The 13,963-nt window shown below is 43.9% G+C and overlaps 1 protein-coding gene across 1 annotated transcript in view; it reads left to right on the top strand.

The window, feature by feature from the left end:
* The window catches only part of GUCY2C (guanylate cyclase 2C), a 109,030-nt gene that overhangs the window by 63,817 nt on the left and 31,250 nt on the right, over window positions 1-13,963 (top strand). The window contains exons 13-19 of the mRNA XM_013007499.2: window positions 324-386; window positions 1,547-1,618; window positions 2,086-2,190; window positions 3,369-3,455; window positions 7,548-7,680; window positions 11,197-11,334; window positions 12,039-12,127. Of these exons, the coding sequence (XP_012862953.1) occupies window positions 324-386; window positions 1,547-1,618; window positions 2,086-2,190; window positions 3,369-3,455; window positions 7,548-7,680; window positions 11,197-11,334; window positions 12,039-12,127 (687 nt within the window). The remainder of the gene's footprint in view (window positions 1-323; window positions 387-1,546; window positions 1,619-2,085; window positions 2,191-3,368; window positions 3,456-7,547; window positions 7,681-11,196; window positions 11,335-12,038; window positions 12,128-13,963) is intronic.

The raw sequence follows: 13,963 nt of genomic DNA, 5'->3' as shown, positions 1-13,963 counted from the left end.
TAAAGCATCTCTGTGGAGCTATAAGCTGTGGTTCCCAATAGAAAGAGGGCCGGGGCAAAGGGAGCAAAGAAAACAGCCAGTTAAAGGAGAGATGCATCCTCATGGTCCTCCCAACCCCACAACAGGAGTGGTAGCCAACCAGGAAGAAAATATTGTTGGGATATGAATATAGAGATGGAGAGGAAAACACATGTTGATTCTAAGAATTTGTTCTGAGAGCCCAGCATGCAACAGAGCAAACAGTCCACTGGGCGGAGGCTCTCAGTCTTTCACTGGCAATAGCAGGAACAAGATATGGAACTAATTGGTCTGTTTTGATCCAGATTGAGGAGGACAAGAGACGAGATACAATCCAGAGACTTCGACAGTGTAAATACGACAAAAAGGTGATTATCGTCTTCCTTGATTCTCAAGCTTTCGATCGGGCCTGTATTCTGGTCCTCCTGCTCATGTTTCCCAGGGTTCTTGTCCTTGCCACCATTCTCAGGAGCACCGGCTGTGCTGCAAATGTTGTAAAACTCACAAGCCCAAGGAAACTGAAGGATAAATAGAATGGGGGGAGAAGCGTAGAGTGTTGGAAGAAAATGAAATAGGAAAAGGGTTCCGTGCACTCTGGACAACAGTGGGATTTTAAGTTGGCTCATGGTTGTGGGAAATGACAATGCTCCTAGAGAAGTTTTGCATTTCTCTTCCTGCAGTCCCCATTCCTTTTGATTTAGTCATTCTTGAAGAAACACTCAAACCTGAGCCAATCATAGCCCAGACAGTGGAAGCCAGGGATATAAGGATCAATAAAATATTGATTATAGTACATGTCCAGGTAGTCCCCAACTTCTAACATATGTAAATGATGACAAACTGCACTTTTGACCATCCTTTTTTGTCCACACCTCTTATGATTGGAAATATGGACACCAAATCATGTTGCAGCAGGTCATTTGCGGCACTACCATTCTCAAGTGTTCACTCATAATGTTCAGTTTTGCAATTTGTTGGTTGTACAAAACATTGTCATCGTGCCGAGTATGGTCTGATATCCAGTGACCTTGGTGTTGGTGTCGGGGTCCCAGTGGAGAGATGGCGAGGCAGTGCTCAGCACATTCCACAGCCCACCCTGGCATTACGTCATAACACCGATACCCGCTTCCTCACAGAACAGGCCTAGACAACCGGAAACAAAGCCCACTGCCAGGATGAGTGGCTGAGTCAATGACTCTATGCAGTGTAATTTACTCAGTTCCCTACCAGGAGAAGCATCGCTTGTTAATTTGGCACGAGGCCTTCTACTTACCTCAGAAGTAACATGATGGACCTGTAGGCATGGAACCTCATGGCAGTCGGGGACTACCTATGAATACCTATGAAGTGCTTATGTTACAATAAGCAAGCACCCCAAACCCACCTGCAGCTATCAAGTTGATTGTGTTGGACAAAGTAGAAGTCCCACAGGGTTTCTAAGGCTATACTTTTTCCAGGAGCGAATTGCCACATCTTTCTCCCAGCCTTATGCTGCAGCAGCTCCGTAATTCAATGATTTTTTTTGCAGAGAGTGATTCTAAAAGACTTCAAGCACAACGATGGCAATTTCAATGAGAGGCAGAAGATAGAGCTGAATAAGGTATGTTTCCCCCATTCCAAGCTCTTAAATAAGAAACCATTTCACTCCACTCGTGCTAAGCTCTGAAGTTCCCGGTGGGGCCAGGCGTTGGTGGGGAGGCTGGCGGAAAGACTTCAGACAAAAAGGTAAGTGACTCTTCTTGTTTTTCTTGAAAATTCTACCAAGGAATGAGATTGATGTTTGGCAAGACACTTTGGAGATCTTCTTCTATGACCTTAGAAAAGGCCCCATTAATACTTGAGAGTAGTCAAACGTCTGTATTCAAGATTCCCTGTAGACAAAAGAGAGCTTGCCAAATAAGATTTAATGCAAGGTGTACTAAGCAATAATACTGGCATTTCAACTGATAAAGAGTAATGCATCATCCTAAAGAGTCAAGAGTCGTTTTGTGGACATATTAATTTTCACTCTGGTATCGCTTTCTGGCTGATTTGTTTTATAAATAAAACAAGTTCATATTATTTCAGTTGCTTCAGATTGACTATTACAACCTGACCAAGTTCTACGGCACAGTGAAGCTTGAGGCTACGATCTTTGGGGTGATCGAATACTGTGAGAGAGGATCCCTCCGGGTAAGCAGCCATGGTCATTTCCAATTTCCTAACTGGTGCATGAAAAGAAACACCCAGCAGACTCTTGGTGAAATACTATCACACAATTATCTAGAAAAGTTGGTGCTTTTCAAACTTGACCAACCAGATTTTATCAATCAGTCCTATTGTATCTAAATTCATGATCAAGGTGAAAATGAACATATTTTGATTTGGGAGAATGAGGGAGAACAATTTAAAAAGTGAGTGATGAGCATCAAATCAGTTTTGTTTTCCTGGCCCCAACTTGCTTTTGCATTGCAAGAGAAGGGGTGGTCATTATGATGGCACTCAGCCTGCATTAGAAGGCTTGCTTATAAGCCCTCCTCTTGCTACTAAATCCTCTCTCCTCTGTGAGGAACTGAGGGCAGGTAGGAGCTTTCCAAAGAAATTGGGTATTCAGGTTGCCCAAAGCAGAAAGGGGAAGTAAAACAGATCTGCATCAAGCTCTTGGGGAGCAAGAGTATCAAACTGGGAGTATCAGGCCATTTCTAGTTCATGAGCAAAACCAGGTGTCAAGCAGAAACAGGATCGAAATGAAAACAGCAGAAGCAGAAAGAAATCTGGGCTCATCGCTTCCAAGAGTCTTGGAGTGTTTGCACTTTTTCCTTGAATGACTCTTTGGGTGAATGCAAATAGTTTTCAGCCTTTCAGATAACTTTGAGTAGGGTGGCCATATAATGTTTTAGGATACGTTGGATAGTGAAAAAGGACTACTATAATAATTATGTTGTAAGGACAATTAAATGAATGGATGCTATTGATAATATAAGGAAAAACCTAAGCCGAATGAGTTTCCTGAGGGCAATTTTCGGTTTAATAATGCTAGTCTGATTTTCATGAGACAGAATACCTGATACAGGTGTTAGTCAGGCTCACCAGCACATCCTTCAGACAAATGTTATTCATTCTTTGTATCTATATGAGGCCAGAATGGGGAGCCAGCACTGTAGTACCTCCTGTTGTTTCCAGATGATTGCGCCACTTAGTGGTTCTTACTAGCAGAGCAAAGTACGTGGGCAGGAAACCCAGTTCCAGTTTATTCCCGATTCCAAGGGCTCATGATTAGAAGATGATTATTCAGTTAATAATATTACCTTTAGAGTATTCCCCTTTAAAATTTGATCTTTATCTCTTCCCCCCAACCCTCTCCTATTCAGGAAGTTTTAAATGACACAATTTCCTACCCCGATGGTACATTCATGGATTGGGAATTCAAGATATCTGTTTTGTACGACATCGCTAAGGTAAGAGACCTACTAACAGACACACACACAAACATTATGAAAATTAAATAAAGGAAAGCATCTTCAGTGAGTTAGTCAACCTTTTGGTACATTTATGTCTTCCTCTATAAAATGATAATAGTACCTATATCATAGGGCTGTTGTGAGGATTACATCAAACAGTGCATTATATAAAATGTGTCATAAGTTATATGACTCTGTAAAATAACATACGATTATTTTATGATATAATATTTATAGAATTATTTTATAATCTAAGATTATATAAAATAATAAATTTTGGCCCTTAAAGTTTTTATTATCATATTTTTTCTACTCCATAATTGGGGTATTGCTTCTTATAGATGGGCTAGGCATCAAAATTATATAACATCTTCTTAGGAAGACACCACTGAATGCTCAACTTATTAAGAGAAAATATGAAAGACAAACAATGAACTGGCAAGAGGCACTGGGAAAATTGGAGATGCATATCTTCATATATGCTATCGAAAGAGTAGTGAACACCAATAACCAAGACCACATTCAAGAATAAAGAAAAATCCATCCTGAGCATGTGATCCAGTCTTAAATCACTGGAAACCCAGACGATCAGAATCCGTTTGAAAAGGCCATGGTAGTTGAGTGGTGGAATTCTTGCAGGAGGCCTGGCTTTGATTCCTGGCCAGTACAGTCACCTCCCATGTCTGGGGAGGCTCGCATGTTACTGAGATGCTAACCAGACTTTAGCTGAGCTTCCAGACTCGGAAGAAAGGCCGGGATATCTACTTGCAAAAATGAACCAGTAAAAACGCTACAATAGTCTGATCTGATCTGCAGCTAGCCATGGTGGTGGTGGAGACCTGACAGTGCTTTATTTGATTTTGTGTGGTACTGCCCTCGGTCAGGGCAATAGGACTTCAGCTTTTCAGCTATGACACCTCTGCTCCCCCCGCCCGCCCCCCCCCAAGGGAGGCACAGCAGCCCAAAGAAAGGGTTCCTCTTTCAAAACCCCCTTTAAAGAGCTCTTTCCAGCCAGCCCCTGACAATGGGTGCCCCCTTGCTGGTCAGCGTGAGGCATCTTGGTTAAGGCCCTCTTGGTTCTGTGGACTCCTCTGAATGGCCATTTTCCATGTGGTTTTTTGTGCTCCCTTCAAGTGGTCATTTTTGGTCATGAACTCTCCCACGGCTCCCGCCAGGCATCCTTGCACGCTTTCCAGAGAGAGCGCGCACTGTCTGAGACTGCACTACCGACACTTGCCTTCCCTGCGAAAAGTTACTTGGATTAGAAAAGTGCTTCTACCACATGAATTCTTTCAGTGTTGAGAAGCAAGAACCGAGGCACACCATGCCAGAAACCTAACACCAACACTAAGCCTGGTCCCTTCTGCATCCACACAGTTCCCATGAGAGCAGGCAACAAGAAGGACAGGGCCGAGTGTTGGATCTGCAACACAAGAAGCATTGTGGTTGTCTACAACACATCCAAGAGGGAGCGGTCTGGACCAAGACCCAGTGAAGGATTGCATCTTGCTCATTGACAGCACACCATACTGCCCGTGGTACGGGTCCCACTATGCACTGCCCTTGGGCTGGAAGAAGGGAGCCAACCTGACTCCTGAAGACGAAGAGATCATGAAGGAAAAAGAATGAAAAAACCTCTAGTCTTCTGGAGGAGCAGTCCCGGCAGGGCAAGCTTCTTGCCTGTATTCCTTCAAGGCCAGGCCAGCGTGGTGGAGTCGGTACTACACGAATCCTGGCTGACTCATCCCTTCCTACTGTGCCCCTACTGTGAGGGGGTGTCCAATTGTCTACAGATGGGGTTTGGGTTTACACGCTGGCCCCCCTCGTTCGTGTCGATCTGATTGTTTCTTTTGGGTCACCTGATGCCTGATCCTGTGGATGCCTTGTGATCACACAGGCTGTTGCTTCCCTGCTAGATGACTGCTTGTTTATCTTTGGGCCTTTGGGAGTCCAGATGCTATATCTTTTGATAGCTGGGCACCATCAGCTTTCTTCACCACATTTTCTGTGCACCCATTTTGTCTTCAGCAATCTTGTCAGGAGGGTGAGCATTACAGAATGCCAGGTTGTTGACACAAGGTGTTCTTGCATTGAGGGAGGACTTGAGTAGAGGCCCAATATCCATGTGCTACTTTAATACTTAACATCTGCACAAAATATGTACATAGACCTTATCCCTATCATGATACATATGTTTTCATGTGTGTGTGCCTATATTTATACCTCTATAAATGTTTTTTGCCTCCTGGTTCTCTCCTCTGTTTCCTTTTACTTTCCTCCTCTTCCTCTCTCGTGTTTGACCTTCATTCAGCTCTCAGTAATTCCTCTCAGCTACATCGCCCTTGATCAAAGCCCACAGGGCATTCTATATCCTCCTCAGCATCACTTTGGATCACTTGTTGTTCCCTTGTCCCTGGGTTTGTTGACTCCCCGCTTCCTTTCCCCCCATCCCCCTCTTCTGTGACCCCCCACCTCCTGCAGTCTTTGGTCCCATTGTTGTCTCCTTGGGATTGTTTATCCTGACTATATTACACAGACAGACATGGGGGGGAGGGGGAATCGTTCCAGGTTGGTCTACTGACCCTTATTTATGTATATTTTCTGATCAAGTCTGATGAGATGCCAAGCCCTGCCCCCAAGTCTGAAGTCTCTTTTCTGGATTCCTTGGGGACTTTGTCACTTTGCTCCCTTCCCTGTTCTGTTGTGCTCCCTTCCTGTTTTGCCCTGGTGTGTGTGTGTGTGTGGTGGTGGTGGGGGTGGTGGGCAAGAGGCCAGACTGGGCACAAATCCTGCACTGTGTCTCCAGTGCTATCCACCATATTACTGTGCGTTAGTTAGGGGATGCCGTGTCTCTCCTGGCGGAGCTGGCCCTCCAGTTGCTATAAATCAGAATTGACTTTCTGGGAATGGGTCAAAGCTAAAGAGCCTTGGTGGTTCAGTGGTTAAGTGCTCTCAGTTGCAAATTGTAAACTTAATGGTTTGCACCCACCAGCTGCACTGAGTGAAAAAACCTGGTGCTGGGTTCTTCTGAAGATTCCAGCCTAGGAAGTCCCAGGATGCATTTCTGCCTCTCTTTCCCTCTTAGTTTGCTCCCTAGCACACGTATTAAAGGTTTTGTGTTATTAAGTTAAAAAGAAACCCTCATAAGAATGGAACAGATTTTTGTTGGTAGCCTTCTTGACTCTCTGTTAGATATTTTTCTGTGTTTTTTGGTATATGAACTCCAGGATGGGTAACTCCATACAGACAGTAATAAGATTTTGGGTCCTTGGGGAGTACAGCAAGGAAGGTTAGGAGACTTGGGGAACTAATAACAAGGAGTACAAGAAGGAACAATGTGTTTTAATTCTGATTGTGGCAGTAATTGTACAATACTTCTTGACATAACCGAACTACTGAATTGTATGTTGTCTGGATTATGTCCTAATAAAGTGGTTTGAAAAAAATGGAACCGATTTGGTTGTAAGAAAGAAGGTAGGCCACCCCTTGCCTTCGGAAATTCCCATTTTTAAACCGAGGTAACAGCAGATCCCAGACAAGCCCAATGCCAGAGACCCAGTAAGAGTGAGTTTGGTATGTGTGTGGATGTCCTACTCAGAGTGACCCCGGGTCACAGCAGAGAACTGCCCCAGAGGGCTTTGCAGGCTGGCGTGCTCACAGACACCGAGCATAGGTCTTTCTCCTGCAGCCCCGACGGGTGGGCTCAGGCTTCATCATGACGCCCAAGGTTTTTTAAGTGGAGAGTAGAAACATTTTTAAAAATCTGTCCTCTCGATCCTTTGGCACAGACTTTTTGGGGTGGTGACTATTGCTTCTCAGCTATGAAAAAGTAGGGTCAGCCTTTTTGCTTATATTTAAGCAGAATCTTTAGACACTCGCCTCCTGGTCATGCCACTGAAATAGAGTTTAAAACTCAATGCAATGCTAATTCAAATATTTGAAAAATAAAATCATGGGACCACATTATAAATCTTACAGGATGACTCTATATGTGGAAATGTTTCCCAAACATCCATTATTTCTTTCAAAGAACCAAACTGCTGAACCTTTTCTCATCTCTTTGTGTTTCTGTTATCTGAAAACTTCCAGGGGATGTCGTATCTGCACTCCAGTAAGACAGAAGTCCACGGCCGCCTGAAGTCCACTAACTGTGTGGTGGACAGCCGGATGGTGGTAAAGATCACTGATTTTGGCTGCAATTCCATTTTACCTCCGACCAAAGGTCTGTACCGTGAATGAAATGTTTGCTAGTTTCCCACTTGTTGTTCATTTTCTCACGAGCCCATGTAGGGCACTCAGGAAATGGTGACACTGTGAACAAACAAACACACATCTGAAGCCACAAGAGGCCACAGCTGGCTCATGCTCCACCCTTCTCCCCGGCCAGTGTTCTTCAAGGCTCCTTGATGGAACAGCTGGGCTCTGAGGGCTTCCTTCAGCCCTGGGTCCCTCGAGTATTGGGGTGAAAGCATGGAGCACTTGTCAGTCCATAGAAGCAGCACCGGGTGGGGGCTGGGCAATACAGATAGGGCAGAAAGAGCCCTCGGAAATCACAAGAGATTTACCCAAGAAGACCGAGTGCCAGCCAGTCCCACATCAACATGGTAGATGTCATTAATTTATCAATCTAGGATTGTATTAATATTTTCTTATCAAGAAAACATGCTCCTCTCTAGAATGCGGTGAGAATTGTAAAAGTAGAAAAGGAAAGGCAATTGTAAAACCTACAGGGCTTTGTACACTGAATGTGTACTCCTTACTGCAGCTCGGAAGGGAGCAGACTCAAAAGAACTGTGAGACTGACCACCTGCTTTGTGACCTTCACCTACGTGACAAGAAAAGTAAACACAAAAACAAATAGACCCCAAACTATAGTACTCATGTGTCAACACGCTTCCTAGATGCCCAGACTACATTCTCCTTTGAAATCTTTTAGTTCTTCAAGAAAATAAAAATGAGGATTTTCCCCCTACCTCCACTGTCATGTCAACAGAGTGTGGAGCACAATCCAAAAGACACTGACCAAAGATCTATTTTGTGCCAGCATGTTTCATAGCTCATTATGTTGTAGAACAGATATCGCTTATCAAATGATTCGCTATGAAATTAAATCAAATTAATTACAGGCCAAACCCTTCCCTCTCGAGCACTGCTTGATTATACTTCCGTGTGGTACAGTGGTTACATGCTTGGTGGCTAAACAAAAAGGCCAGTGATTTAAACCCACTAGGAGTCCGTTTGGCGGCCTTCTTCTGGGAAAATTACAACCCTGTTCCTAGCGCGTCCCTATGCCTAAGGACCTGAGCGAACAGCCCTGGGACCGGTGGTTTCAGGGACTTTAACTTTGAGTGTGAATACATGTATTTGCTATTTACCTGCATATTTGTTATTTATTTATGCATTTCCTACAACCTCAACTCTCTAGGATAGATTGTACATGAATCACAAGTTACATAAATTGATATGGCATGTTACAAAAGGAAATGAACCTTTGGATGGAGGATAAAATTGTGGGAAATATATCTCGTCATATGCATATCACTGCATTAACATGTTCTACAGATATTTTGTGGAAACAGCTGATGACACAGACCCAAGAAAAGTGATCTTGGAACCTTTACAAGGGCAGTTGAAATTAATTGTATGTGTCTGTTATTACTAAATAAGATATGAGCAAGCAGTCCCAAAATGTACATATTATAGGAATCAAACACAGGACACAGGAGCATTGCATTTGTGGGAAGTGGACGATATATAAAATAATAGGGAGGGACAGTAATAAACTGTGAGTAAATTTTATATATTGCATAATTTTTTAAGACTAACGTGGGACCCAAAGAAAACACCTCTGTGGACAATAGTTGATTTGGAGATGCCAGAATATCATGTCTAGAAAATATTACTAAGAATCTTTTTTTAAACAGCACTGTATTTTGTTTATATATATATATATATATATATAACGGTTTTCACAATATGTCCGGAAATCGTTCCAGAAGCCGACTACCACATCTTCCTCCCATGGAGTAGCTGGTGGGTTTGAACTGCTGACCTCCCCATTAGTAGCCGTGTCATGTAATCACTGCATCACTGTGACTCCTTACTCTATGTTCTATTAGCTATTAAATTCCTCAACCTCTCATGTTCTATTGCAGGGGTGTCAAACTAAATTAAAACACGAGCCATTTGGTACAACAAGCAAGATTCACACGGGCCACATCCCATTTACACATTTTGTCAAATTTATATTTTGAAGTGAGGATTCAGGAATATGGATAGGAAAATTAAAATGCTATATAATTGCTTTTATTAAAACATTTATTTTATTTAATGTATTTATAAAACTAAAATTACTCTTTTTTACCTGAAACTTGCCAGCGCATTCCTCCTACTAGTTTTCACTAATGTTGTGACCGGAAACTATAACAAAGTAACTAATAAAAAACAACAAAATGTTGGACAGCTGACAAACGTGATGCACAATCGTAATGGCTTCCCTCTAAAAATGTTAACTAGCACGGCCGCTAGGTATGATTCATAACAGCACAACCCAGAGTGCTCTTTTTAACCTTTTCGCTATTGGGATCTGTTTCCAATATATGACACTGAGAGTGGCAGACAGATCACTTCCAATCGTCACCAGAACTGAGTCAGCGCATTTATCCATGTCTACAGGCCCCCCCAGGAAAGGCACTGTGTATACTCGTCTTCGGTAGTTAAAGGGTTAATGAGGGAATTGTGTGTATGGTATTGCCTCAATTTCCCCTAAGCACTATTTTCTTCATAACAATTTTTTCTATTTTCATTTTATTTCAGAGCACAAAAAATTACCTCAGGGGCCGCATGCGGCACACGGGCCACCAGTTTGACACCCCTGTTCTATTGCATTCCTTCAACAAATATTTGTTGTGCACTTACTATACGAAACCAAACTAAAAGAACAAGTTGCCATTTTATCCCATGACGATCCCGTACTACAAAGTAGAATTGTACTCGAGATTTTCATGGCAATGGTCTTTCAGAAGCAGATTGGCAGGCCTTTCTTCCAAGGAGCTTCGGGTGAATTTGTAAGGCCAACCTTTCAATTAGTAGCCCAGCCCTTAAAGCAGTGTTCTCAACCTTCCTCTTGCCACAACCCTTTCATACAGTTCCTCATGTGGTGGTGACCCCCGACCATAAAATTATTTTCCTTGCTACTTCATCACTATCATTTTGCTACTGTTATAAATCGTAATGTAAATATCTGATATGCAGGATATGTTTACATGGTTAGGAATTGAGCATAATTAAAGCATAGTGATTAATCACAAAACAATATGTAATTATATTTTGTGAAATATTTATGTGTTTTCTGATGGTCTTAGGCGACCCCTGTGAAAGGGTCTTTCGACCCCAAAGGGGTTGCAACCCACTGCCTTAAAGGGTCACGTCACCCAGGGAGCTGTACATCAGGTCTTGGTCTAGGATTGCAGGACTGTGACTCTAGCATTTTGGAGGCAATATTGCTATTGGACCTCATGCAAATCCTGGCATGACACAGTCCGTTTCAAAGGTAAGTATATGTTGTACTCTCTAGCACCAGTATTAGAATCCACTGCTCAAGCATTTGGGACCATATACGTTCAAGGCCACCCATAGTCATGGTGATGGCATGAGGAGTTACAGAACAAAATTTATGCTGGAGACCCACGGGCCACTCACCACCCTCTCTTTTCCATTTCAATGGTGGAACGCTCAGACTTGTGGACGGCTCCAGAACAACTTCGCCAAGCCAACGTCTCTCAGAAAGGAGATGTGTACAGCTATGGGATCATCGCTCAGGAGATCATCCTCCGGAGAGAAACCTTCTACACGCTCAGCTGCCGAGACCAGAATGGTAAGAGTTGCCGCCACTGGGACCAGCCAACCTGCATCCTAGGTTGATGGACATGAATCCATTTGTGATCTCATCTCTGGTCCGTCATCTGCAAAAGCACTGACATATCGGCACGTCACATTTTCAAGTGTTTTTAAAAACATGTCACACTGCCAGGTACCATTATTATCAATATAATTGGCTGTTAAGGCTGGTTCCCTTACAATGTTCCACTTTCCTCCCAATCCCTCTAGCAGGACAACACACATATTTTAGTTCTCACTAAGAAAATAGCTATCGCTTTTGTCATTTGTCCTCTCAGAGGAAATGTTGCTTTATCTCATGCATTTGATCCTCATTTGTTGACCACTTTTTATGTGTTAGCCCTTAATTGTCTGGTGGGAACAGGCAGGGAAGAGGGAGGTTAAGGGATGGAGGAAGGACAGGGCGAGCTGCTGGTAGAAGAAATGGACTGAAGGCAGTTCGCTCTGAATTGAGTTCTAAAGGGAAAGGACCTTAAGTTAAGGTACCCTTCTGGATCAAGTAGGTATGCGACCCTTTCACCGGATGGTCCATTCATTTCTGGAGCATTGTCTACTGAGTGTTGGCCTGTCTGGAAACAGTTTTGACTAGGCTGATGAGCCGTTTTGGGTAGAGGGAGTCTACTCCTGAAGCTTCCCATGCTGCCCCCTTTCTCCTCATGTGAATTATTGTCACCCTTCCAGAGAAGATTTTCAGAGTGGAGCATTCCAAAGGAGTGAAGCCCTTCCGCCCAGATCTGTTCCTGGAAACTGCCGAGGAAAAGGAGCTGGAAGTGAGTGCATGCCTGTCTGTGTTCATTTCCCGTGGTTGCTGGAACAGCGTACCGTCGACTGGGTGGATTAAGACATAGACACCGTTCCCCCATGGTTGGAAAACACAAGCCCAAGATCCGTATCACTGGACCACAATCCGTGCCCGTCGGGTCACACTGTCTCTGAAGACTCTAGGGGAGTCTTCTTCTTCCAGGTTCTGCTAGCGCCCCGCCGCCGTCCCCCAAACACAAAGACAAACTCACTGCCACTGAGTTGTTTCTGGCTTATAGTGACCCTGCTGGACAGGGGAGAAGGGCCCCTGGGGGTTACTGAGACTCTTTCCTGTCTCTGAGTAAGAACTGACTCAATGGCAGTGAAGTTGACCTTTTTTGGGGGGGGGTGGGGGGGTGTTCATTTGGGGCCTAGCCAGGTAATCCAAGATAATCTTCTCATTTGAAGATCCTTATCATAATCACAGGATCCCTCATGGTATAGGGCTTGCACGTTGGCCTATGATCTGTATCAGCAGCAGCTCAAAGCCAGGCCTTTCTACTCCTGTAAATAGTGACAGTCTCAGAAACCCACAGCAAGGTCACTCTGAGTTGGCATCGACTCGGTGGCAGTGAATTTGGTTTTGTTTGTTTTTTAATTGGCTTATCTTAGTCACATTTGATTTTCCAAATAAGGTACCAGTCACAGGTTCCAAGGATTAGGAGGTAGATCTAGCTAGGAGAGCCACTATCACACTTCCGTGCCCGCTCCAGGTCCCCTAGCTCAGGACAGAGCTGGCTCCCCATGCACATTCATGTTCTCAATCTTCAGGGGTCAAAGGGTAAGATGTCCATAAGGATGTCCATTGGGCTTCTCAATTCTATACGTTGTTAAGTGCCATCAAGTCAGTTCCAATTCACAGCGACGCCATGTTAATGGAAAGAAACACTGCCCGGCGGCCCTGCATCCTCACAATCATTGCTGTTTGAGCCCATTGTCGCTGTCACTATCGCCTCGGGGGTCTTTCTCTTTCCCAACAGCCCTCTACTTTGCCAAGCATGGTATCCTTCTCCGGGAATGGGCCCTTCCGGATGACATGTCCAAAACACCTTGACTCAAAGCCTCGCCATCCTGACTGCTAAGGAGCACTCTGGCTGCACTTCTTCCAAGACAGACCTGTTTGTTCTTTTGATAGCCCTTGGTTTGCTTTTTATATTCTTCACCAGCACTTTAGTTCAGATCATCAGTTTTTCTACAGCTTTTCGTATTCATGTCAACATCCAGAAAAAATGGAGAAATTATTTTTCATCCCCTTTTCCTCTGGTATGTCCTTTGGTGCTACTCATGGTTAAGTAAACAACTTGAATTCACCCAGAGATGCCTTGGGATGGAAGGTGAATGGCCTGCTTTCTACCTCTATGGACTTTTGAGAAGGCTACTTTGCACACAGGGTCACCCTGAGTCAGCCCTGATTCAATAACAGCTCACAACAGCAACCCCTCCAATCACCCTCTCTAAACTAACCACTAACCACCCCTCTAAACTAACCATTAACCACCTCCTCTAAACTAACCACTAACCACCCCCTCTAAACTAACCACTAACCACCCCCTCTAAACAAACCACTAACCACCTCCTCTAAACTAACCACTAACCACCCCCTCTAAACTAACCACTAACCACTAACCACCTCCTCTAAACTAACCACTAACCACCCCCTCTAAACTTCTAACAACCCCCTCTAAACTAACCACTAACCACCTCCCCTAAACTACTAACAACTCCCTCTAAACTAACCACTAACCACTTCCTCTAAACTACTAACAACCCCCTCTAAACTAACCACTAACAACCCCCTCTAAACT

Source organism: Echinops telfairi, unplaced genomic scaffold (assembly GCF_000313985.2).
Source record: "Echinops telfairi isolate 266 unplaced genomic scaffold, ASM31398v2 ScPeMD7_21;HRSCAF=78, whole genome shotgun sequence".
Classification (NCBI taxonomy): domain Eukaryota; kingdom Metazoa; phylum Chordata; class Mammalia; order Afrosoricida; family Tenrecidae; genus Echinops; species Echinops telfairi.
This window is presented reverse-complemented; position numbering and strand designations above follow the sequence as displayed.